The 27,140-nt window shown below is 41.5% G+C and overlaps 1 protein-coding gene across 8 annotated transcripts in view; it reads right to left on the bottom strand.

Annotated features, from left to right (window-relative positions):
* The window catches only part of LOC135573307 (gastrula zinc finger protein XlCGF57.1-like), a 103,440-nt gene that overhangs the window by 63,303 nt on the left and 12,997 nt on the right, over nt 1–27,140 (bottom strand). For 2 of the 8 annotated variants that reach the window (XM_065022173.1, XM_065022187.1), the window contains 3 exons: nt 22,447–22,530; nt 11,207–11,440; nt 2,084–5,377 (listed from right to left, as the gene is read on the bottom strand). The exons of 3 other annotated variants lie outside the window; for them this stretch is intronic. In XM_065022173.1, the coding sequence (XP_064878245.1) occupies nt 4,368–5,377; nt 11,207–11,440; nt 22,447–22,530 (1,328 nt within the window). In that variant the 3' untranslated portion in view covers nt 2,084–4,367. Of the gene's footprint in view, nt 1–2,083; nt 5,378–11,206; nt 11,441–12,608; nt 13,451–22,446; nt 22,531–23,235; nt 23,433–27,140 lie in introns of those variants that run through there. 3 more of the 8 variants (XM_065022228.1, XM_065022242.1, XM_065022236.1) reach the window with 3 other exon arrangements.

Genomic DNA, 27,140 nt, shown 5'->3' with positions numbered 1-27,140 from the left:
TTGGAAGCTAGGGATGATTAAGGTGGCCATGATGGTATGAGGGCCAGATTGGGAATTTAGCCAGGACCCTGGGGTAAACACCCCTACTCTTATGAAAAGTGGCTTGGGATATATAGTGACCGCAGAGAGTCAGGGTACCCGTTTAAGGTCCCACCCGAAAGATGGCACACGGGGAAATGTCTCCAATCACTGTCCTGGGGCATTATGATTTTTATTTTAGACCAGACTGCCTCCTGCTGGCCCTCCAACACCACTTCCAGCAGCATCTGTTTTCCCATCCAGAGACCGACCAGGACCAACCCTGCTTAGCTTCAGAGGCTAGCTAGCAGGGGGGTATATTGCTGGCAATTATTAATTAGAGCCTATAATAAGGACCTCATGAAAGGAAGTGTTACCAGCATCTCTTCTTTATGTATATGCTGGTGTGCTTTAAAAAACTCAAGAGTCAATGTCCGCATCCCCGTCGAAATCAAATTAGCTTAATAATGAAAAATCCCCATCAAAAGCCTTCTGTTTCAGCTAGAGATGTATTTTTGAATTGGCTGTGGCTCAATTCAACACATCCGCTGATGTCAGCCTGCCGCATCTGTGGTGGAAGGTGGCAGAGCTGCGGTGTTGTTTGTCAGACCAGGAGACACTAACTTCTGTCTGTAGCCTACAAGGTGAGACTCACGAACAAGTACATTTTGCTCTAGGATGCCCACAAGTGTCTGAAGGTAGCAGGTACAAGTTTTTTAAATGTTTTATGTTGAGACATATATATTGAAAAAAGGGGTTAAATACAGGTAAACATATGTTTTGCTGATCTTTCTTAAACTCTCAGACATAGGACAGAAACTTCAAAACCAACTTCCCTTTGAAAATTGTTAGCAATGTCATCCCCCGGGCTCACTATCAAAAGGATTAGCAACTGTTAGCGTCAATTCCAGTCAATTCACAAAGTATCCCAAATTCCAATTCCACATTTTCCTCGTTCAAAAGCTATGAAGAGAATTGGATGTCAGAATGACAGAATTCAACCTAACAATAGACTGGGTCATAATGTATGGAGGTCTAAATTATCAAGATCATTTATAGATAGAACCTGCTCTTACCATGAACAACAGATTTCCCAATCTTCTTCTCCTCATCTTTAATGTTGACGTTCAGCTCCAGTGTTTGACTGCAGTCTTCCAGTTTCACTGATGCCATCTCTGGATTCTGCAGTGGAAACTAGGCTCCACTGTCACAATCAGGACCAATTGACTGGGTTTGGAGTACGGAAGGAGAGAGGCAGGCTGGGTTTGTCCTCACTGTTAATCTGTCAACTCTGGATAGGATCCCAGTTCTAAATATAAGTCTGAGGTCAACTTCCTGGTTCTCCTCTGTGCAAGGCACACCCCCTCCCATTGTAATATTACGTATGAACACATTTTGAACAATGGCTTCCTAAAATGTTGTGGTGCTGACTAACACAGTAGGAAAGGTTGTGGTGGACGTGTTCCATCACAGACAAGCTCACAGCTCTTCCACTCTGAACAATGGGGATGGAAAGGGTAATGCAGCTTCCTCTCTGGTTCCATTCGACAAGAGAGTTCATAGCTCTGTTACTCTGAGCATTCATAACAATGACGCCCTAAAATGCACCATCAATACCAGAGTTCTACAAGACTGTTTACATAATCAACAGGGCATTTCAACAGTCTGAGCCTGAATATAATCCTGGGCATATATTGAGCTCTAACAATGAAGAATGAATACTGTAGTGGTGTGAGAAAGGTAACACAAGCTTCCTCTGGTTCCATTCCACAATAGTAACTGGGTCATTATTGGATTGTGGTGTTAATGCTGTCCCTGGACTTTGGCACCACATAAAACACTTTAAAATAAGAAATAATACTTTGTTTTATTTAACTGTTATTTAATAAGAAACATATTTAAGTAATTTATACTGCAAATTGGCTTATCCCCATGGTGATGTCTAGAGATGTAGTGACATGTTTTGAGTATATAGACATGTACATTATTTTGAATACCATGAAGTAAACAAATCATAGTATTTTCTGTATAGATAACCCAAAAAACCAAGTATGACCAGCACAAATTCACGTAGAATGTTTATTTTTCATAGGCAGATCAATAAGTTCATTGCAGTTATCCAAATACATTAACCAATGACTAAAGTAATCAATCTAGTTTTCTAAGGCAATTTAATAAACACTTGTAGTCATTTCAGAGCCTGCATATCATTAAAAAAAGTTGTTATGTAGTTAAAAATAATCCACCCAAACTAATGGTGAAAACGAATCATCACACCATCTCTATCTGATACACTTGTCTACCAGCTCATTCCCACAGAGAACTGCAGAGGGACAACTTGGTGTCAGAGCAAAACGTACTATATGTAACAAAAATCCATACCACACACTTTAGTATGATACAGTATGCTTTGTTACATTACAGTGGCCTACAAATGTAAAATGAGTAGTACAATATAATAAGATTTGTATGGCGTATAGTATGCTACGAATTACAATTCGTACAATATGTTATGAATATGCAATACGTATATTTTACTTATTCCAATTTGTTGTTGCTAACGTTAATGAAAATGCTAAGTAGTTGCATGCTAACCTAACATGCTTGGTACACTATATAAACAGAAAAGTATAAAGACACCCCTTTAAATTAGTAGAGTCGGCTATTTCAGCCACACCCGTTATTGACAGGTGGCATCCCATCGTCATGGGATGCCACCTTTCCAACAAGTCAGTTCGTCAAATATCTGCCCTGCTAGCCCTGCCCCGGTCAACTATAAGTGTTGCTATTGTGACGTGGAAACGTCTAGGAGCGAAGTGGTAGGTCACACAAGCTTACAGAACGGGACCGCCAAGTGCTGAAGCGCGTAAGATTTGTCTGTCCTCGGTTGCAACACTCACTAACGAGTTCCAAACTGCCTCTGGAAGCAACGTCAACACAAGAGCTGTTAGTCAGGAGCTTCACAAAAAAATGGGTTTCTATGGCCGAGCAGCTGCACACAAGACTAAAATCATCCAGATGTGCAATGCCAAGCGTCAGCTGGAGTGGTGTAAAGCTCACCGCCATTGGACTCTGAAGCAGTGGAAACACGTTCTCTGGAGTTATGAATCCCGCCTTATCATCTGGAAGTCTGATGGACAAATCTGGGTTTGGCGGATGCCAGAAGAATGCTACCTGTCCCAATGCATAGTGCCAACTGTAAAGTTTGGTGGAGGAGGAATAATGGTCTGAGGCTGTTTTTCATGATTCGGGCTAGGCCCCTTAGTTCCAGTGAAGGGAAATCATAACGCTACAGCATACAATGACATTCAAGATGATTTTGTGCTGCCAACTTTGTGGCAACAGTTTGATAAAGACCCTTTCCTGTTTTAGCATGACAAGGCTCCTATACAAAGCGAGGTCCATACAGAAATGGTTTATCGAGATCGGTGTGGAAGAACTTGACTGGCCTACACAGAGCCCTGACCTGAACCCCATTTAACAACTTTGGGATGAATTGGAATGCCGACTTCGAGCCAGGCCTAATCGCCCAACATTACTTGTGACTGAATGAAAGAAATTCCCCACAGCAATGTTCCAACAGCTAGTGGAAAGCCTTCCCAGAAGAGTGGAGGCTGTTATTTCAGCAAAAGGGGCACCAAGTCCATGATTTTGGAATGAGATGTTCAACGAGCAGGAGTCCACATACTTTTGGTCATGCAATGTTGTTGCAAAGTTGCTTATTAGCTAAAATGCTAAAGTACAAGTTGATGCATTTCTATGTTTACAATGACATTCTATAATGCTCCCTTTCCTCTGCACAGTTAACACAGTGAGAAAGAAAATATGATTACAATAGAGTGTTAATGTTATCAAATTCACTGTTACCACTTCCTTTATGAGATGAGAATGAGGTGATGTAGTGACTAATCTTGGCTGGTCTGAGACAACTGATGATGCTTCTCACCTTTATGGATACATTGATGTGTTTTTAAGGTGGCCAATCGGGAGAAACTCTTCCCACTGTCAGAGCGGGAGTAAGGCTTCTCTCCTGTGTGTATTCGCTGGTGACATTTTAAGTGGATCTGTTGGGAGACACTCTTCCCACAGTCAGAGCAGGAGTAAGGCTTCTCTCCTTTATGTATACATTGGTGTATGTTTAAGTTGCCCTGTTGGGAGAAACTCTTCCCACAGTCAGAGGAGAAGCAAGGCTTCTCTCCTGTGTGTCCTATTGGGTGAACTTTTTGCTCAGTTGACGTTGTGTAGCACTTCCCACAGTTAAAGGAGATAAGCCTTACTCCTGCTTTATGTATATGTTTGTGTATTTTTAAGTTGCCCTGTTGGGAGAAACTCTTTCAACTGTCAGAGCATTAGTAAGGCTTCTCTTCTGTATGTATAAGTTCATGTCTTTTTAAGTTGAACAGTCGGGAGAAATTCTTTCCACAGTCAGAGCAGGAGTAAGGCTTCTCTCCTGTGTGTGTTCTCTGATGAATTTTTAGGTTAGTTGATGATGTGAAGCATTTTACACAATTAGAGCAGGCATAAGGCTTTTCTCCTGTGTGTGTTCTCTGATGACTTTCAAGACCAGAGTATGTTGTGAAGCATTTTACACAATCAGAGCAGGAGTAAGGTTTCTCTCCTGTGTGTGTTCTCTGATGAACTTTCAGGTCATTTGATGTTGTGAAGCATTTTAAACAGTCAGAGCAGAAGTAAGGCTTCTCTCCTGTATGTATACGTTCATGTGTTTTTAGGTGGCCCAGTCGAGAGAAACTCTTTCCACAGTCAGAGCAGGAGTAGGGCTTCACTCCTGTATGCATACGTTCATGTGCTTTTAAGTTGCTCAGTAGAGAGAAACTCTTCCCACAGTCAGAGCAGGGGTAAGGCTTCTCTCCTGTATGTATACGTTCATGTGTTTTTAGGTGGCCCAGTCGAGAGAAACTCTTTCCACAGTCAGAGCAGGAGTAAGGCTTCTCTCCTGTATGTATACCTTCATGTGTTTTTAGGTGGCCCAGTCGAGAGAAACTTGCCCCACAGTCGGAGCAGGAGTAAGGCTTCTCTCCTGTATGTATATGTTCATGTCTTTTTAAGGTGTCCAGTCGTGAGAAACTCTTTCCACAGTCAGAGCAGAAGTAAGGCTTCAATCCTGTATGTATCCGTTCATGCACTCTCTGATGAACTATCAGAACCTTTAATGTTGTGAAATCCTTGCCACAGTCAGTACAGGAATACAGATTCTCTCCTAAGTGTATTTTTAGGTGTATTTTCAGCTTTGATAGAAATGAGAAAATCTCCCCACAATGTGGGCAGTGGTGAGACCTCTTAGCTCTGTGATCTTCCTGCTGTTGCTCTCTGAATGTAGAGAATGTCTCTCCATGGTTTCCTGTGTGAACATCATCAGAAGAATAATCAGTTGGTGTCATATACAGTACCAGTCCAAAGTTTGGACACACCTACCCATTCCAGGGTTTTTCTTTATTTGGACTATTTTCTACATTGTAGAATAACAGTGAAGACATCAAAACTATGGAATCATGTAGTAACCCCAAAAACTGTTATATTTTAGATTCTTCAAAGTAGCCACCCTTTGCCTTGATGGCAGATTTGCACTCTTGGCATTCTCTCCACCAGCTTCACCTGGAATGCTTTACCAACAGTTTGAAGGACTTCCCACATATGCTGAGCACATGTTAGCTGCTTTTCCTTCACTCTGCGGTCCAACTCATCTCAAGCCATCTCAATTGGGTTGAGGTCTGGGGATTGTGGAGGCCAGGTCATCCGATGCAGCGCTCCATCACTCGCATTCTTGGTCAAATAGCCCTTACACATCCTGGAGGGGTGTTTTGGATCATTGTCCTGTAGAAAAAAACAAATGATAGTCCCACTAAGCCCATACCAGATGGGATGGCATATCGCCTCAGAATGCTGTGGTAGCCATGCTGGTTAGGTGTGCCATTCTAAATCAATCACAGACACTGTCATCACCAGCAAAGCACCCCCACACCGCCTCCTCCATGCTTCACAGTAGGAACCACAAACGCAGAGATGATCCGTTCACCTACTACTCTGCGTCTCACAAAGACACAGCGGTTGGAACCAAAAATCTCATATTTGGACTCATCACACCAAATTACAGATTTCCACTGGTCTCATGTCCATTGCTCATGTTTCTTGGCCCAAGCAAGTCTCTTCTTATTGGTGTCCATTAGTATTGGTTTCTCTGCATCAATTCAACCATGAAGGCCTGATTCACGCAGTCTCCTCTGAACAGTTGGTGTTGAGATGTGTCTGTTACTTGAACTCTGTGAAGCATTTATATGGGATGCAAATTCTGAGGCTGGTAAATCTAATGAACTTACCCTCTGTCGAAGAGGTATCTCTGGGTCTTCCTTTCCTGTGGCGGTCCTCATGAGAGCCCAGTTTCATCATAGTGCTTGATGGTTTTTGAGACTGCACTTGAAGACACTTTCAAAGTTCTAGAAATATTCCACATTGACTGGCCTTCATGTCTTAAAGAAGATGGACTGTCATTTCTATACCACCCCTACAGTGTCACAACACAACTGATTGGCTCAAACGCATTAATAAGGCACTTCCACAAATGAACTTTTAATAAGGCACGCCTGTTAATTGAAATCTATTCCAGGTGACTTCTTCATGAAGATGGTTGAGAGAATGCCAAGAGTGTGCAAAGTTGTTATCAAGACAAAAGGTGGCTACTTTGAAGAATCTCAAATATATTTTTATTTGTTTAACACTTTTTTGGTTACTACATAATTCCACATGTGTTATTTAAAAGTTTGTTTTCACTATTATTCTACAATGTAGAAAATAGTAAAAATTAAGAAAAACCCTGGATTGAGTAGGTGTGTCCAAACTTTTGACTGGTACTGTCCATGTCAATCAAATTTATTTTATGAAGCCCTTTTTACATCAGCAGTTGTCACAAAGTGCTTTACAGAAACCCAGCCTAAAATCCCTAAAGAACAAGCTATGCAGGTGTAGAAGCACAGTGGCTAGGAAAAATTCCCTAGAAAGAAGGAACCTAGAAGAAATGTAGAGGAACCAGGCCCAAAGGGGTGACCAGTCCTCCTGTTACCGGCCCCAGACTTAATTCTAGCCGTCCTATAGTAACAATGAGAAACAGACAACAAAAAGTTAGTCTTGACATTCATGGCACTTTCTTTATCCTCAAAAAATATATTATATTTCTTCTTGTTCAATGATCTAAAACAGTGCTTGACTTGGACTGAAATAGGTCCCGGTACTGTTTATATTTGTATTTATTTTATTTAACCTTTATTTAACCAGGAAGGGCTCATTGAGATTTAAAAATCTCTTTTTCAAGAGCATCCTGGCCAAGATAGGCAGCACCAGGTCATTACAAAAATTACAGACAGACATGAAAAACTACAAGTAATCTAGTAAAAACCATTGAATTCACAATAGTATAACAAAATCAAAAACAGCAAATTAAAAACATTGACAGGTCAGGGAATCAGCCTCAAAATCCTTCATCAGTGATTTAAAAACACCAATCGGGACAAGTTCTTCCAGTTTAAAAGTATTTTGTAAGGCGTTCCAAGACGATGGCGCAGAGTACATAAAAGTCCTTTTACCAAATTCAGTTCGGACATTTGGAACAGTTAGCAGGATAAAGTCCAGTGAACGAAGAGAGTACCCACCACATTTCTGAACCATAAAAATGCCCAAATAAAAAGGTAGTAAACCCAAAATGGCTTTGTAAGGAGCTCCACAATACTGTTGAGCTAATATTCTATAAGAGGAACATGAGCTCAAACAGTAGAAATTTGAGGTGACGGTACTCAGCTCCGGTGAGTTCCTGTCCAAGTCAAGAACTGATGTCATTTCAAAAGATCTGGTAGCTAAGCATTGACAACAAAACATTAACGAATTGATATTAGACAAAGTACACACTTTAAAATTAGTCTACACAACATAAATTAAGCTACACAATGTAAGTGCACTTCAACTATAGTAGATTTCCCAAATTCACATTGTTTTAGGCAGCACTATGTGCTATTTTCCTAAATAACCTTGTCTTCACTTTATTATTTCAATCAATTGTATTTCCTGTCCACACCATAGTAACATTTATAGATACATAAAGAAACAACTGAATATTAGTACACATGTAGAAAACTGATGATCATTACATTCAGCTTCAACCCTGTAGTAAGACCGTGAAATTGTCTCTGCATTGTCTTTTGGCATTCTGTACTACTGGAACCCCGGCAACCTCAATCTGCCTTTCTCTCACCTGACACCTCAGATCTCCAGCCCCATTGGCACCCCCACAACTAACACACAACTTTCTCCACGATACCACACATTCCTTCATCTCATGACCTCCTACACACTTCTCACATCTAGGCATCTCACTCCTACACACTGCTGCAACAGGCCCATAAACCTGACACCTAAAACACTGTAGTATTTACGGAACAAAAGCGCCCACAGGATAACTGACACTTCCTACCTTGACCTTTCTGGCAGAGACTCTCCATCAAAACTCTACATGACAGATGTCTTCTGTTTCCCAACGCTCTACACCGGATCTACGTCTCACCAAATGGCAGGTGTCACAGACACCTGGAATCTTCTATTTCAACTGCTCCACCTCAACACTTTAAACTTGTTATCACTTCTTTCAATGCCGCCTCCCAGACCTGGACTAAAGCATCCGCCAACTCCTGGACAGTCTGTGGTGCAACGTGGCGTTGGTGGATGGAGCGAGACATGATGTCCCAGATGTGCTCAAATGGATTCAGGTCTGGGGAATGGGCGGGCCAGTCCATAGCATCAATGCCTTCCTCTTGCAGGAACTGCTGACACACTCCAGCTACATGAGGTCTAGCATTGTCTTGCATTAGGAGGAACCCAGGGCCAACCGCACCAGCATATGGTCTCACAAGGGGTCTGAGGATCTCATCTCGGTACCTAATGGTAGTCGGGCTACCTCTGGCGAGCACATGGAGGGCTGTGCGGCCCCACAAAGAAATGCCACCCCACACCATGACTCACCCACAGCCAAACCGGTCATGCTGGAGGATGTTGCAGGCAGCCGAACGTTCTCCACGGCGTCTCCAGACTCTGTCACGTCTGTCACGTGCTCAGTGTGAACCTGCTTTCATCTGTGAAGAGCACAGGGTACCAGTGGTGAATTTGCCAATCTTGGTGTTCTCTGGCAAATGCCAAACATCCTGCACGGTGTTGGACTGTAAGCACAACCCCCGCCCGTGGACGTCGGCCCCTCATACCACCCTCATGGAGTCTGTTTCTGACCATTTGAGCAGACATGCACATTTGTGGCCTGCTGGAAGGCATTTTGCAGGGCTCTGGCAGTGCTCCTCCTGCTCCTCCTTGCACAAAGGCGGAGGTAGCGGTCCTGCTGCTGGGTTGTTGCCCTCCTACGGCCTCCTCCACGTCTCCTGATGTACTGGCCTGTCTCCTGGTAGCGCCTCCATGCTCTGGACACTACGCTGACAGACACAGCAAACCTTCTTGCCACAGCTCGCATTGATGTGCCATCCTGGATGAGCTGCACTACCTGAGCCACTTGTGTGGGTTGTAGACTCCGTCTCATGCTACCACTAGAGTGAAAGCACCACCAGCATTCAAAAGTGACCAAAACATCAGCCAGGAAGCATAGGAACTGAGAAGTGGTCTGTGGTCACCCCCTGCAGAACCACTCCTTTATTGGGGGTGTCTTGCTAATTGCTTATAATTTCCACCTGTTGTCTATTCCATTTGCACAACAGCATGTGAAATTTATTGTCAATCAGTGTTGCTTCCTAAGTGGACAGTTTGATTTCACAGAAGTGTGATTGACTTGGAGTTACATTGTGTCGTTTAAGTGTTCCCTTTATTTTTTTTTTGTAGTGTATAAACACATTATATACACATGTTGTAAAATGTCTAAAAAACTGTTTTTTATTTTGTCATGGGGGAGTATTGTGTGTAGATTGGTGAGGGAAACAAACAATTTAATATATTTTAGAATAAGGCTAAAATGTAACAAAATGTGGAAAAAGTCACGGGATCTGAATACTTTCCCAATGCACTGTATGCTGAATCCTTTCAGCAAGGTTGCTTCCCCTCCTCTCTAAGAAGTGCTTTACTCTTATTCTGAAGCTGGATAATCACCAACAAAATGTGAAAGTTCAGACCGATTTCTCTTCTGAATTCAGACTCAAAAATTAGTGCTAAGGCCTTAGCAAGGAGATTGTGTATTAGATACGGGAGAACTCCATCCAAAGACCAAAATGGCGTTGTGAAAATCATCAAGGTTTTCACAATGTGAGGAGAGTACTAATACTGCCATACTCTCACTTGATGAAGAGAGTTGAGTGGTCTTATTTCAAGTGCTTAAGAGATTTGGGTTTGGGGACTACTTCTGTAAATGGAATAAGATATGATATACAGATATACTTTATTTATTTATATTATTGGATTTCTTTATGTTTGGTTGCTATGTTTTCATCCCTCTTTGGGTTGGGGGGTGAAAAGAGAAAATACAATTGTATTTTGTATAGCCTGGTTCCTCTCTAGGTTTCTTCATAGGTTTTGGCCTTTCTAGGGAGTTTTTCCTAGCCACCGTGCTTCTACACCTGCATTGCTTGCTGTTTGGGGTTTTAGGCTGGGTTTCTGTACAGCACTTTGAGATATCAGCTGATGTACGAAGGGCTATATAAATACATTTTATTTGATTTTGATTTGATATTTCTGTAATTGTTCTACTTGGAACTAATTAATATATGTGAGAGAGGGGCGGGGGCTGCCATAATGGACATCCACGTCTTTGGCGCCCGGGGAACTGTGGGTGCCTTGCTCAGGGGAAAAAGACAGATTTTTACTTTGTCAGCAAACTTTTGATTACTGGCCCAACGCTCTAACCACTAGGCTACCTGTAAGTATTCATATAAATAGGCTGTGCAATGCAAAAGGGGAATACAACTATTCTAAAAGTAACTCAGGTTTTGTTTCATAGAACTTTAAAACACTGGCAGTTTGTCTACTTCACCTCTTTAGTCTCCTCTCTGGTGCTTGTGTCAAAGTCTCAGTAGCATGAAATAACATCTACCTTCTCATTGAAACAGTTCATCATGAAACAGTTCTACTGCAACTTTTCACACACAGTGGGAAGTTGGAATGAATAACACAAACTTAGTTAGATAGAACCTGCTCTTACCATGAGAAAGAGATTTCCCAATCTTCTCCTCCTCTTCTTCATCTTTAATGTTGACATTCAGCTCCAGTGATTGACTGCAGTCTTCCAGCTTCACTGATGCCATCTCTGGATCCTGCAGTGCAAACTGGGCTCCACTGTCAGAATCAGGACCCAGTGACTGTGGGTTTGGACTCAGTGTGGAAGGAGAGAGGCAGGCTGGGTTTGTCCTCACTGTTGATGTTACCGGCCTCATACCTGAGTCAGCAAGTAGTAGAAGAGAAACGGACACAAAAGTTATTGTCTTGGCAGTTCTGGCACTTACTTTACTCTCTATTAAATATATTATATTTTGTCTTGTTCAATTATCTAATTCAGTGCTGGACTTAGTTGTGTAATTCAGTGCTGAAATAGTTGCCGGTACTCATTTTGTGTGCTGGTACTGTTTAAATTTATGTGCAGGAGCTTCATAATACATTTGAGCTAAAACTTAACCTGTAGTAGATAAATGCATAAATGACTCAAAAACTATTTAGTACAAGGTTGGTTAGTTTTATTTTCCTTAATAACCTTGTATACACTTTATTACTTCAAAAACACAACACAGTTGTGCAACCACAAAATGTGTGGAAGGAGAGAGACAGGTTGGGTTTGTCCTCACTGTTGATGTTACCGGCCTCAGACTTAATGAGTCAGCCAGTAGTAATGAAGAGAAACAGACAGTTCTTGCACTTAATTTATTATCTAAAAATATTGTTTATATTTAGCTGCAGGAGTGCCACAATACTGTTGAGCTAATATTCTATAAGAGGAACATGAGTTCAAACAGTAGAAATTTGAGGTGACGGTACTCAGCTTCGGTGAGCTCCTGTCCAAGTCAAGCACTGATCTCATTTCAATAGATCTGGTAGCTAAGCATTGACAACAAAACATTAATTAATTCACGTTAGACAAAGTATACACTTTAAATTAGACTACACAACTTAAACGCACTTAATCTATAGTAGATATCCCCTATACACATAAATGCATAAATGACTCAAACATTTTGTACAAGATATGTTGTAGGCAGCACTATGTACCATTTTCCTGAATAACCTTGTCTTCACTGTATTATTCCAGTCAAAAACCAAAAGTATTTCCGTTCACACCATAGTAACATGTATAGATAGACAGATACAACTGAATGTCTCTGAATACTAGTTCACATGTAGAAAACTGATCATCATTACATTTAGCTCCAAAACAGTAGCGCAACCGTAAAATTGTCTCTCTTGCTGCACCCTCACTGCCTGCACTGATGTGCGTTAATGCAGACCGAGGGGGAACCGCCATTTTACCACCTCGTGAAATGTTACACAAAACCAAAAACGACACGTAAAACGAACCCAGAAATCTCAAATAAATGTATCCTTTATGAAATTACCTTGACTAAATGAGATAACGTTACATCCACTCAGAGACTAAGTTTAACCCAAAGTCTCTATGTGACTTGTAAACAAGTTATCACGTTCACTCACGCTGTTTGACACCAAAATAGCACATAAAACCTTCACCAAACGAGATAATACTTTGACGTATTTGTTACCTAGCATGTTATTACATGTTCTTTAGATATTAGAACGTGCTATTACATACCAGTAGTAATATATTAGAAACGGACACATAAGTTATCGTATCAACTGCACAATTCTGACGTATCCTTTATTCTGAAGAATGATGCGCGCCTGCGCGGAACTTCCTGTTCCCCCACTACCAGTTTCTAAACCAAGAGACGTAAAAACGCGAGACTTCAGAGAAGGCTTGCGAAGCAGACCAAGCCGGCGTTTGAGAAGTCAATGAGAGAAGTGTACAATTTTGATACTTTTGCAGCGGCTAATGGGGATCCTAATAAATACCAAAACGATTCTGTCGTCACACAGTTGATACATGGCCATTCTTTTATCAATTTCATGACTGCAGTGGCTTATTCACTATAGCTCACACTGCATATCATATGTATCCTAGCATCACTAGTGGTTAGAGCGTTGGGCTAGTAGCTGAAAAGTTGCTGGATCGAATCCCCGAGCTGACAAGGCTAAAATCTGTCGTTCTGCCCCTGCACAATGCAGGTAACCCACTGTTCCTTAGTAGGCCGTCATTGAGGTCATTTAAAAAATCGCATGAGAAGCCAGACCGATTCAAAGCCATGTAATTAATACTATTTTGATTGATTGTCACAGAAACGAAAATAGATATAAAAGTCTAGCATAAAATCGATCAAATATAAAAACATTTAAATAACTAATTCACAGAAACATCAAACTATGTATGATTCATTCTGTAAATGTCTAGTAGACTTTTACAACCTTTGATTTGAGTAGAAATTGCCATTTTGATTTGATAGAAATACAGAAAATCTCAAATATTGCATTTAAAGATGAAGAAATCAACTCATTCAGTGATTGTTTCTTGAAAAAAGTGAGAATATGCATTTATTTAAATTACCTTAAAATAAATGTTAATTTCAAGTGCAATTTGTTCTATATGAAGTTAGACAATGTTTACATAAAGTTGTAATGTTTACAATCTTAAATCGTATGCCAAATCAATGTTTGCATTTTTAGTGCAACAGTTCCACATTTTAAAGTAGTTACAAGGAACAACAGTCATTTATTTATACGTCTCTAATTTAACAGAAAAATAGGCCCCTTCCAATAATGTTCTATTTTGGCTTTGTTGAAGTCCTTCATTGTCATCCCCAGACAAGCTAAATGAAACCATCTCTGTCACACAGAGCGTTCTATCTGCAGTATTAAAAACATAAAACAGGGTTATGTTGATTTACATGTAAACAACAGTTCTGGAATACCCAAATTCTGTTACATGTTTTTGCAATTCGGAACCATTTCAAATTGAAATGAATTTTTGTTGAATTGCTAAATTGACTTCAAATGACATGCATTTGACCAGAACCCTGATAGAAGCACACTTAACTGAGGCGTGCATCATAGTTGAGTATTCAGACAATATACATCGTATAGTAAAAAAGGCACACATTTGCAAAAAACGTATAAAACATTACAAGAATGGCATCTTATAGATTTGAAATATTTCTATCAAATCATAACTGGAATTTATATTAAAAACAAAGGTTGTAAAAATATGCTAGACATTTATAGAATAAATCATATCTAGTTTGATGATTCTGTGACAAAGGTTGAATTAGTTATTGATTTAAACAGCTTTACATTGCATTTAAGATTGATATATTTTTATTAAATCAAAACTGGATTTTTTTATTCAAAACGAAGGGTGTAAAAGTATCCTAGACATTTAAAGAATAAACCATATCTATTTTTATATTTCTGTGACAATCAATGAATTAGTTACAGATTTGTACAATTATTAAGGGCTTTTTGCAAATGTCTGCTGATTGTCTGCTTAATGTCTACTTAATGTCCGAATGTGTGAATATAAAAGCAACGGTAAAACTGATTGACTTTCTTCCTTCTATCCATCTACTACACGGTTTAGTGCTCCAACCACTCCGGGAATCTTCTGCTCAAGACGATGAACCTCAATATATAACAAAACCCCAGATATAACACCCTTTAATCGCTGCCCTGCTCCGAAAAACACAATACTTTCTCCTTCTGCTTTTCTGAGATGCATGAAATCAATACAAAACCACTACTGGTCACTCTGACTGACTACCTTTCCTAATGGCTCCTTCACCATCTTCCTGGCCTCAAATTATCTCCCCAAAATACAGACTTGTTGATGAATCGCGCTCCAAAAGAAACCGATGTTCGTTTACAATATCACAACGGAATGTATTACAATGTATAACCGTCATGCCTCAAAGCTGGGAGAAAGAAGCAAGTCATTCACCCGCCATTTGTTCCTCAAGACCGTAACACAACGACACGCGGAAAATTGTAAGCATCAAACATTTTTAAAAACGTTTGTAATTTGATACGGTTGCTATATTAATGATCCGTTTCCATTAATGTCGCAAACTATTATTTCTCTAGGCTAACATGAGAAACTCTGCTTGGATACTTGCATGCTAGCTAACATTAACACGAACTTAGTTGCTCTAGTAGGGTCATGTCCCTCTGGCCAGGATAAACAAAGCGGCAATGTTGTGTATTGTATATTTTCGTAGCTGAATCAGAATTAGTTAGGTAACATAGATGTTCTATTTACTTTATACTTGTCATTAGAATGTCTTCTTTTGGACTATACTGTTGGCAGTTGCATTTTCCTATCTCCTCTAGGGAAAAGTCACTTGGGGCTGTTGTAGTTTTTGTTACATATAGAGACAGATATGACACTATTGAGCAAAGATAGGTATACATTAGACCACAAACAGAAAGCGGACAGGAAACCAAAGATTAAACAGACATAAGTGTAATGGCCGAAGCCATACTTGCTTTACTGTGCATAAGGGCTTAGGGCAAAGAGGAGGAGGTGACCCTTAAATACATGATCTATTATGGAAGGAGCAGGACATCATTATAAAGATTAGATAGAGAGGGTAAAGGCCATAAGTGCTTAGGGTAAGATAGATATACATTAATTTTAGGACATGAGAGGGTCCTGCCACCATTGTAATCTAATCAAGAGCGGATACAGGCGTTATTAGGCATGAACATGGAAGAAGCCTGGACTGAAAGATAATGGTGACCGATGACTTGAGGGAAGTAACTTCATTAACATATGGAATGGACTCATATACTGTGTGTGTATAAAGACAGAGCCAGTGCTCTGGGAAAGTGTGTGTTCCGCGGACCATCTAGGCTTCTGATATGTTTGTATTAAAAGCCTATATTGAATTCACAAGTTCTTGTAAGTGTTATATTTTGAAATGATTCTCTACGACAGGGCCCAGAGAGGGGAGAGGTCAGGCTTGTCTTTTACATGTCTGGTAATAGGCAGAATATCAGAAAGGGAGAATTCAGGTTTGAACATTGTCTTCATCATGAATTTATCTGTGAAACCATGTGAAGGGCTCCACAATGTCTGAATTTTGAGATAGTATATGACCTAGAGGCTCACTCGTCCATGGGTGGGGTGTATTTGAGATGGGAGCATCTAAAGTAGACAATTGATATATGCCATTGGATGAGTAATGTTTTGGTAATATGAAGTACCAAGAACGAGAAGTAGAACCTCATCCAAGACACCAAACTGAACGATAATTTATAGCTAATGCTATCTGGCTATGGGATAATCCTCTTTCAAGTAAAAGGTCTTTGTGAAGTTCCTGAGATCTGTGGTTCGTCATGTGAGTTGAGGGGTGTATCTTGGCTATAAAAGATACTAAGTATTCTTTTGTAAGCACTCTCAGAGAATTCATTTATAGACACTGAATTGATCTGAGAGTCAAAGGGCTATGGTGAAGCTCATATAATTAAAGATGTTTAAAATATAACTCTGACCTGTGTGTGGTTTGTAAACTCATCATTTAGTAATACAGGAAATTACCACGACAAAATACAGTATTTAACTAAAAACAGTTTATTTCATTTAATTATACACATCAGAAAAAAGTGGCTGCCCAGCATGAATTCATGTACAAACATTATTTTTCATTGCATTCTTGTCATTTAGCAGATGTTTTTATCCAGAGAGACTTACAGGACAAATAAGAGTTAATTGACTTGCTCAAGGACACAATGACAGATTTTTCACCTTGTCGGCTCGGGATTCAAACCAGCGACCTTTCAGTTACTGGCCCAACACTCTTAACCGCTGGCTACCTGCCACCAGATCAATTATATTCAATACAGTTATTCAAATACATTCATCATCAATGACTAAAATAACAAATCTAGTATTAAAAGACAAATTAATAAACACAAGTATTTGATTCATAGCCTGTTTATCATTAAACAAAATGGTTTAGTAATATAAAATAATCCACCCAAACTAATGCTGAAAACTGATCACCACAACATCTTTATCTGATATACACTGAGTGCACAAAACATTAGGAATGGCTTCCTAATATTGAGTTATACCTCCTTTTGTCCTCAGAACAGCCTCAATAGTCGGGGTATGGACTCTCCAAGGTGTTGAGAACGTTCCACAGGGATGCTGGCCCATGTTGACTCCAATGCTTCCCACAATTGTGTCAAGTTGGCTGGGAGTGGATCTACTCTGAATAGCTCCTTCCATGTCCTCCCACAGATGCACAATTGGATTGAGATCTGGTGACTCAGCAGGCCACTGCAGTAAGCTGAATTCCCTGTCATGTTCTTGGAATCATTCCTGGCCACCATGAAGGGATGCACCTGATTGGCAATGATTTTTTACACAAACGTTGCTCCACTTTTATCAAGGGGCCCAATATGTGGCATGAAAACACACCATCATACCACCACCACCAGCCTGCAATGTTGTACTTGTGGTTTCCTCCCATCAGCGTGAAACAGCAGGAACAGGGATTCATCAGAACAGGCAATGTTTTTTAAATTCTCCAGTGTTTTCATTCCTTAGCCCACTGCAACTGCAGTATCTTGTTTTCTACTGAAAGCTAATGGGGATCCAAAATAAATACAACAACAACTACAGTGGGGCAAAAAAGTATTTAGTCAGCCACCAATTGTGCAAGTTGTCCCACTTAAAAAGATGAGAGAGGCCTGTAATGTTCATCATAGGTACACTTAAACTATGATAGACAAAATGAGAAAAAAAATCCAGAAAATCACATTGTAGGATTTTTAATGAATTTATTTGCATATTATGGTGGAAAATAAGTATTTGGTCAATAATAAAAGTTTATCTCAATACTTTGTTATATACCCTTTGTTGGCAATGACAGAGGTCAAATGTTTTCTGTAAGTCTTCACAAGGTTTTCACACACTGTTGCTGGTATTTTGGCCCATTCCTCCATGCAGATCTCCTCTAGAGCAGTGATGTTTTGGGGCTGTTGCTGGGCAACACAGACTTTCAACTCCCTCCAAAGATTTTCTATGGGGTTGAGATCTGGAGACTGGCTAGGCCACTCCGGGACCTTGAAATGCTTCTTTTACGAAGCCACTCCTTCGTTGCCCGGGCGGTGTGTTTGGGATCATTGTCATGCTGAAAGACCCAGCCACGTTTAATCTTCAATGCCCTTGCTGATGGTAGGCTTTGTTACTTTGGTCCCAGCTCTCTGCAGGTCATTCACTAGGTCCCCCCGTGTGGTTCTGGGATTTTTGCTCACCGTTCTTGTGATCATTTTGACCCCACGGGGTGATATCTTGCATGGAGCCCCAGATCGAGGGAGATTATCAGTGGTCTTGTATGTCTTCCATTTCCTAATAATTGCTCCCACAGTTGATTTCTTCAAACCAAGCTGCTTACCTATTGCAGATTGTCTTCACAGCCTGGTGCAGGTCTACAATTTTGTTTCTGGTGTCCTTTGACAGCTCTTTGGTCCTGGCCATAGTGGAGTTTGGAGTGTGACTGTTTGAGGTTGTGGACAGGTGTCTTTTATACTGATAACAAGTTCAAACAGGTGCCATTAATACAGGTAACGAGTGGAAGACAGAGGAGCCTCTTAAAGAAGTTACAGGTCTGTGAGAGCCAGAAATCTTGTTTGTTTGTAGGAGGTGACCAAATACTTATTTTCCACCATAATTTGCAAATAAATTCATAAAAAATCCTACAATGTGATTTTCTGGATTTTTTTTCTTCTAATTTTGTCTGTCATAGTTGAAGTGTACCTATGATGAACATTACAGGCCTCTCATCTTTTTAAGTGGGAGAACTTGCACAATTGGTGGCTGACTAAATGCTTTTTTTGCCCCACTGTATATCATTAAGGATTATAGTTTTCACCTGGGTTCACCTGGCCAATCTATGTCATGAAAAGAGCAGGTGTCCTTAATGTTTTGCAAAATCAGTGTGTTGTGTCTACTAGCTCATTCCCACAGAAACCTGCAGAGGGAAGCAGTACCACCCAGTCACCCATCAGACTCCATTGTGAGACGTCTCACAGAGGATATTCAACCCTAAAAGCAAATTCAAGGTAATCTCAATATCTTTACAGTAGAAGCTAACAAAACACACCAAAATTGACAAGGTGCACACTGATCAGTAAAGAGAGGCTAACATTCTATAACACTCCCTTTCCTCTGCATTGTTCTCTCACAGTGAGAAACTATAGGATTACAATAGTGTTCTACACTTTCTTCATTTGATCCAATTCAACGTTGCCAATTATTTAATGACATGATAATTAAGTGGAGTGTCTAATCTTAGCTGGTCTGAGAAAACTGATGAGGTTTCTCTCCTTTATGTGTACATTGGTGTCTTTTTAATTGGCCCAATCTGTAGAATCTCTTCCCACAGTCAGTGCAGTGATAAGGCTTCTCAAAGTGTGTAGCCGTTGGTGTTTTTACATTGCCCAATTGGGAAAAACTCTTGCCACATTGAGAGCAGAAGTAAGGCTTATCTCCTTTTGTCTTTTCTCTAATGACCTTTAAGCTCAGCTGGTGTTTTAACATGTTCTATAGTCAGATCAGTGGTAAGGCTCCACTCGTGTTTCCCTTGGTGTCTTTTGAAATGGCACATTCAAGAGAAACACTTTCCACAGTCAGAGCAGGAGTAACGCTTCTCTCCTGTGTGTACATGTTCAGGTCATTTTAACCAGTTGAAGCTATGGGGGCGCTATTTCATTATTGGATAAAAAAACGTTCCCGTTTTAAGCGCAATATTTTGTCACGAAAAGATGCTCGACTATGCATATAATTGGCAGCTTTGGAAAGAAAACACTGACGTTTTCAAAACTGCAAAGATATTATCTGTGAGTGCCACGGAACTCATGCTACAGGCGAAACCAAGATGAAACCTCAAACAGGAAATGAGCAGAATTTTTGAAGCTCTGTTTTTCTATCGTCTCCTTATATGGCTGTGAATGTGCCGTGAACGAGCTTATGCTCTCTGCCGTTCGTCCAAGATGTCTGCAGCATTGTGACGTATTTGTAGGCATATCATTGGAAGATTGGCCATAAGAGACTACATTTGCCAGGGGTCCGCACGGTGTCCTTTGTCTAAGTTGGTGCGCAATTCTCAGGTGCAATCATTTTACCATGCCATTCAGAGGGAGAAGCATACTTCCAGGAACTATACATCATTGAAGAGATATGTAGAAAAACACCTTGAGGATTGATTCTAAACAACGTTTGCCATGTTTCAGTCGATATTATGGAGTTATTTTGGAAAAAGTTAGGCGTTTTTATAACTGAATTTTCATTTTTTTTTGGTAGCCAAACATGACGCAGAAAACGGACCGATTTCTCCTGCACAAATAATCTTTCAGGAAAACTGAACATTTGCTATCTAACTGAGTCTCCTCATTGAAAACATCCGAAGTTCTTCAAAGGTAAATGATTTATTTGAATGTTTTTCTGGTTTTTGTGAAAATGTTGCCTGGTGATGCTAACGCTAAATGCTAATGCTAACGCTAAATGCTAACGCTAAATGCTAGTTTTGCTATGGTTGAGAAGCATATTTTTGAAAATCTGAGATGACAGTGTTGTTAACAAAAGGCCAAGCATGAGAGCTAGCATATTGATTTCATTTCATTTGTGATTTTCATGAATAGTTAACGTTGCTTTATGGTAATGGACTTGAGGCTGTAGTCATGATCCCGGATCCGGGTTGGCTCGACGCAAAAAGTTAAGGTGTCCGGACGAGAGAAACTTGCCCCACAGTCAGAAAAGGAGTAAGGCTTCTCTCTTTTGTGTATACGTTCATGGCTTATTAAGAATCCCAGGTGAGAGAATCTCTTTCCACAGCCAGAGCAGGAGTAAGGCTTCTCTAATTTGTGCATACGTTCATGTTGTTTTAAGGTACCCAGGTGAAAGAAACTCCTTCCACAGTCAGAGCTAAGGCTTTCCACAGTTGTTTCAGACTCATTTCAGAGAACTTTCCACAGTCAGGCAGTTTGGCTTCTCACCTTTAGTGTATTCTCTGATGCATTTTTAGTGATGTTGATTTTAAGCATAAAGAACAAAGAAATTCTTCCATGCACAGTCAGAGCAGGCAGGCGTAAGGCTTCTCTCCTGTGTGTGTTGAAACAGTGTTGTTTTTGAAACAGTTCCCAGTTCAGAGCAGAACTCTAACAAACTTACAGTCAGAGCCTGCTCTTACCAGAGCAAGGCTTCTCCCTGTGTGTGTCCTCTTTTTCTCTGTAATTTTTCAGAACATGATGTTGATACCTCATTGTTTGAAGAAGAACCTTTTCCACAGTCAGAGCAGGAGTAAGGCTTCTCTCCTGTGTGTGTTTTCTGATGAATTTTTAGTGATGTTGATGTTTTGAAGCATTTCCCACATTCAGAGCAGGAGTAAGGCTCCTCTCCTGTGTGTATACGTTCATGTTGTTTCAAGGTATCCATTCGAGAGAACCTATTTCCACAGTCAGAGCAGGAGTAAGGCTTCTCTCCTGTGTGTGTTCTCTGATGCATTTTTAGTGATGTTGATGTTTTGAAGCATTTTGCACATTCAGAACATGAGTAAGGCTTCTCTCCTGTGTGTATACTTCATGTTTTTTTAAGTAGCCCAGTCGATAGAAACTCGCCCCACAGTCAGAGCAGGAGTAAGGCTTCTCTTCTGTCCATTACATGTTCATGATTTTTAACCTCTGAAGCATTTTCCACATTCAGAACATGAGTAAGGCTTCTCTCCTGTGTGTGTTCTCATGTTGTTTTTATTTTGATGAGCAGGATCTTTCTCCTGTGTGTGTTCTCTGATGAGCATTTTCCACATTCAGAACAGGAGTAAGGCTTCTCTCCTGTGTGTATACGTTCATGTTGTTTCAAGGTACCCATTCGAGAGAACCTATTTCCACAGTCAGAGCAGGAGTAAGGCTTCTCTCCTGTGTGTGTTCTCTGATGAATTTTTAGGTTTGTTGATGTTTTGAAGCATTTTCCACATTCAGAGCAGGAGTAAGGCTTCTCTCCTGTGTGTAGGAGCAGGTGCCCCTGCATTTTTTCAGATGTTATTCTCTCCTGTTGCATGAAGTCACCCAGTTTTCCACATTCAGAGCAGGAGTAAGGCTTCTCTCCTGTGTGTGTTCTCTGATGAATTTTTAGTGATGTTGATGTTGTGAAGCATTTTCCACATTCAGAGCAGGAGTAAGGCTTCTCTCCTGTGTGTGTACCATGTTGTTTCAAGGCATCCATTCGAGAGAACCTATTTCCACAGTCAGAGCAGTAGTAAGGCTTCTCTCCTGTGTGTATTTTTAGGTGTATTATTAGCTTTGGTAGAAATGGGAAAATCTCCTCACAATGTGGGCAGTGGTGAGACATCTTTGCTCTGTGATCTTCCTGCTGATGCTCTCTGGATGTAGAGAATGTCACAACATGGTCTCCTGTGTGAACAACATCAGAACAACCAGTCAATTGGTGTGATATACATGTCAATCAAATGTATTTTATGAAGCTCTTTTTACATAAGTTGTAACAAAGTTCTTTACAGAAACCAACCCGAAATCCCCAAAGAGCAAGCAATGCAGATGTAGAAGCACAGTGGCCACGAAAAACTCCCTAGAAAGCAGGAACCTTGGAAGAAACAGAGAGGAACCAGGCTCAACTGGGTGGCCGGTCCTCTTCTGTCTGTCCCGGGACACACTATCATATTCATACCAGCTGGTGCCTGTACAATACAGGGGAATAAAACTATTCTAAAAGTGGGTAAGAGATGAAAGCTAAAAAGGGGCTTGTCATCCTCCACTCACTATCACAAGGGTTAGTAACTACACAGACTAATTTCATATCATCCTCCACTCACTATCACAAGGGTTAGAAACTACACGGACTCATTTCATAGAACTTTAAAACACTGGCAGTCTGTCTACTTCACTTCTTTAGTCTACACTCTGATCACTCCAGATAGCTCAGTTAATAAAATAAATGCTGGCAATACTGGTGTCAAACCAGGCACGTCTCAGTAGCATAAAATAACATCTACCGTCTCATTGAAACAGTTCATCATGAAACAGTTCTACTGTAACTTTTCATACACAGTGGGAAGTTGGAATGAACAACAAACTTAGTTAGATAGAACCTGCTCTTACCATGATTAACACATTTCCTAATCTTCTCCTCTTCTTCTTCATCTTTAATGTTGACATTCAGCTCCAGTGTTTGACTGCAGTCTTCCAGCTTCACTGATGCCATCTCTGGATCCTGCAGTGCAAACTGGGCCCCACTGTCACAATCAGGACCCAGTGACTGTGGGTTTGCACTCAGTGTGGAAGGAGAGAGGCAGGCTGGGTTTCCACTGTTGATGTTACTCCCCTCAGACTTAATTCTAGTCCTGTAACAACAATGAGAAACAGACACAAAAAGTTATTGTCTTGACAGTTCTGGCACTTTCTTTATTCTCTAAAAATATATTATATGTTCAATTATCTAATTCAGTGCTTGACTTGGACTGAAATAGGTGCCGGTACTGTTTAAATTTAGGCACGGGAGCTCCACAAAACTGTTGAGCTAATATTCTATAAGAGGAACTGTCACAACTTCCTCCAAAGTCGGTCCCTCTCCGGATCCCTCTTTGGCGTTCATAGTGGAGGTGGACGCAGGTCAAGGCTGGGTTAACACGTGCTCTCTCAGAGCTCAGGAGCGCCACAATCTGTGCCGCCCCTAGGAAACATGGGACGACTCATGTTTAGCACCACATCAGTGGGCCAGGTGTCAGATGACTGGTCAGACCATACGGGTTGATGACTCTCCATCAGTCTCCACCTTTGTAGATGAGCCGGAAACCTGGGCCAGGGTTTGTGGGGTATTCAAAGTCCTGAGGAGACTGAACGAGGTTTGTTACAGGTTACAGCTTCCCCTTGATTACCATATTAACCCCTTGTTCCATGACCTGTACCTCAGGCCGGTGGTGCTGGTCCACCAGTAGGAGTCTGAGGTGCGGGAGGTTCCTCCGCCCCTTTGGACATCGAGGGGGCCCCCTTCGTATGCAGTTCGAGCCATACTGGACCCGAGGAGTCTAGCGAGGGGCAGATCAGTACCCCTGGGTGGGATGGGTTAGGTCCGGAGGAGAGATGCTGGGTGCCGGTGGAGGACGTATTGGATGTTCATGCTGCAGGAGTTCCCCTGTCTCCATCCGGGACTCACCCTCCGCCTGCCCTCCACCTGCCCCCGAGGCCGGTGCTGGGCCGCGGTTCAAGGGGGCCACTTCAAAGTTCCTCCGAGGAGACTCAGTCTTTCTCCTTGTTACAGCTTCCCCCGATCACCGGTATTCAACCCCTTGTTCCTTTTAATTTTCCATTTGTTTTTTTCACACCTGGTTTCAATTCCCCCATTACAGATTCAGTATTTAACCCTCTGTTTCACACATGTATGTGTTTGTTCTATGTTGAAGACTGTATCTGACGGCTGGTATTTTGTTGCCGGGCTTTGTATCTACGCCTGTTTATTCGTGGTACCGGTATATTTCACGGACCGTTGTATTGTTTCTATACCAGTGTTTTTTTTGTGTATTAAATACCAGAAACAAACATCTTTCTGGTAAGAAGAGGGGCAGGAGCGTATGCCTTATGATTAACGAGACGTGGTGTGATCACAACAACATACAGGAACTCAAGTCCTTCTGTTCACCTGACTAATCGCTGCAGCTGTTCATAGTCCATCGGTAAATAGCCCACCCAATTTACCTACCTCATCCCCATACCGTTTTTATATATTTACTTTTTTGCTCTTTTGCACACCAGTATCTCTACCTGCACATGACCATCTGATCATTTATCACTTCAGTGTTAATCTGCAAAATTGTAATTATTCGCCTACCTCCTCATGCCTTTTGCACACAATGTATATAGACTCTTTTTTTTCCTACCTGTTTACTCCATGTGTAACTCTGTTGCTGTCTGTTCACACTGCTATGCTTTATCTTGGCCAGGTCGCAGTTGTAAATGAGAACTTGTTCTCAACTAGCCTACCTGGTTAAATAAAGGTGAAATAAAAATAAAATAAAAATTGAATTCCTCACAATCAAATGTCGACCGCATTATCTACCAAGGGAGTTCTCTTCGATTATAATCACAGCTGTATAAATTCCCCCCCAAGCAGACACATCGATGGCCCTGAACAAACTTTATTTGACTCTTTGCAAACTGGAAACCACATATCCTGAGGCTGCATTCATTGTAGCTGGGGATTTTAACAAGGCTAATCTGAAAACAAGACTCCCTAAATTGTATCAGCATATCGATTGCGCAACCAGGGCTGGTAAAACCTGGGATCATTGCTATTCTAACTTCCGCGACGCATATAAGGCCCTCCCCCACCCTCCTTTCGGGAAAAGCTGACGACTCCATTTTGTTGCTCCCTGCCTACAGACAGAAACTAAAACAAGAAGCTCCCGCGCTCAGGTCTGTTCAACGCTGGTCCGACCAATCTGATTCCACGCTTCAAGACTGCTTCGATCACGTGGACTGGGATATGTTCCGCATTGCATCCAACAACAACATTGACAAATACGCTGATTCGGTGAGCAGGTTCATTAGAAAGTGCATTAAACAATGTCGTTCCCATAGCAACGGTTGAAACATTCCCAAACCAGAAACCGTGGATTAACGGCAGCTTTCGCGTGAAACTGAAAGAGCGAACCACTGCTTTTAATCAGGGCAAGGTGACAGGAAACATGACCGAATACAAACAGTGTAGCTATTCCCTCCGCAAGGCAATCAAACAAGCTAAGCGTCAGTATAGAGACAAAGTAGAGTCACAATTCAACGACACAAGAGGTATGTGGCAGGGTCTACAGTCAATCACAGATTACAAAAAGAAAACCAGCCCCGTCACGGACCAGGATGTCTTGCTCCCAGACAGACTAAATAACTTCTTTGCCCGCTTTCATGACAATACAGTGCCACTGACACGGCCCACAACCAAAACCTACGGACTCTCCTTCACTGCAGCCGATGTGAGTAAAACATTTAAACATGTTAACCCTCGCAAGGCTGCAGGCCCAGACGGCATCCCCAGCCGTGTCCTCAGAGCATGCGCAGACCAGCTGACTGGTGTGTTTACGGACATATTCAATCAATCCTTATCCCAGTCTGCTGTTCCCACATGCTTCAAGAGGGTCACCATTGTCCCGGTTCCCAAGAAAGCGAAGGTAACTGAGCTAAACGACTATCGCCCCGTAGCACTCACTTCTGTCATCATGAAGTGTTTTGAGAGACAAGTCAAGGACCATATCACCTCCACCCTACCTGACACCCTAGACCCACTCCAATTTGCTTACCGTCCAAATAGGCCCTAACCCATCTGGACAAGAGGAATACCTATGTGAGAATGCTGTTCATCGACTTCAGCTCAGCATTTAACATCATAGTACCCTCCAAACTCGACATCAAGCTCGAGACCCTGGGTCTCGACCCCGCCCTGTGCAACTGGGTACTGGACTTCCTGATGGGCCGCCCCCAGGTGGTGAGGGTAGGTAACAACATCTCCACGGCAACTGCTCCGCCCACAACCATAAGGCTCTCCAGAGGGTAGTGAGGTCTGCACAACGCATCACCGGGGGCAAACTACCTGCCCTCCAGGACACCTACACCACCCGATGTCACAGGAAGGCCATAAAGATCATCAAGGACAACAACCACCCGAGCCACTGCCTGTTCACCCCGCTATCATCCAGAAGGCGAGGTCAGTTCAGGTGCATCAAAGCAGGGACCGAGAGACTGAAAAACAGCTTCTATCTCAAGGCCATCAGACTGTTAAACAGCCACCACTAACATTGAGTGGCTGCTGCCAACACACTGACTCAACTCCAGCCACTTTAATAATGGGAATTGATGTAAAATATATCACTAGCCACTTTAAACAATGCTTCTTAATATAATGTTTACATACCCTACATTACTCATCTCATATGTATATGTACAGTGGGGCAAAAAAGTATTTAGTCAGCCACCAATTGTGCAAGTTCTCCCACTTAAAAAGATGAGAGGCCTGTAAT

Source organism: Oncorhynchus nerka, linkage group LG2 (assembly GCF_034236695.1).
Source record: "Oncorhynchus nerka isolate Pitt River linkage group LG2, Oner_Uvic_2.0, whole genome shotgun sequence".
Classification (NCBI taxonomy): domain Eukaryota; kingdom Metazoa; phylum Chordata; class Actinopteri; order Salmoniformes; family Salmonidae; genus Oncorhynchus; species Oncorhynchus nerka.
This window is presented reverse-complemented; position numbering and strand designations above follow the sequence as displayed.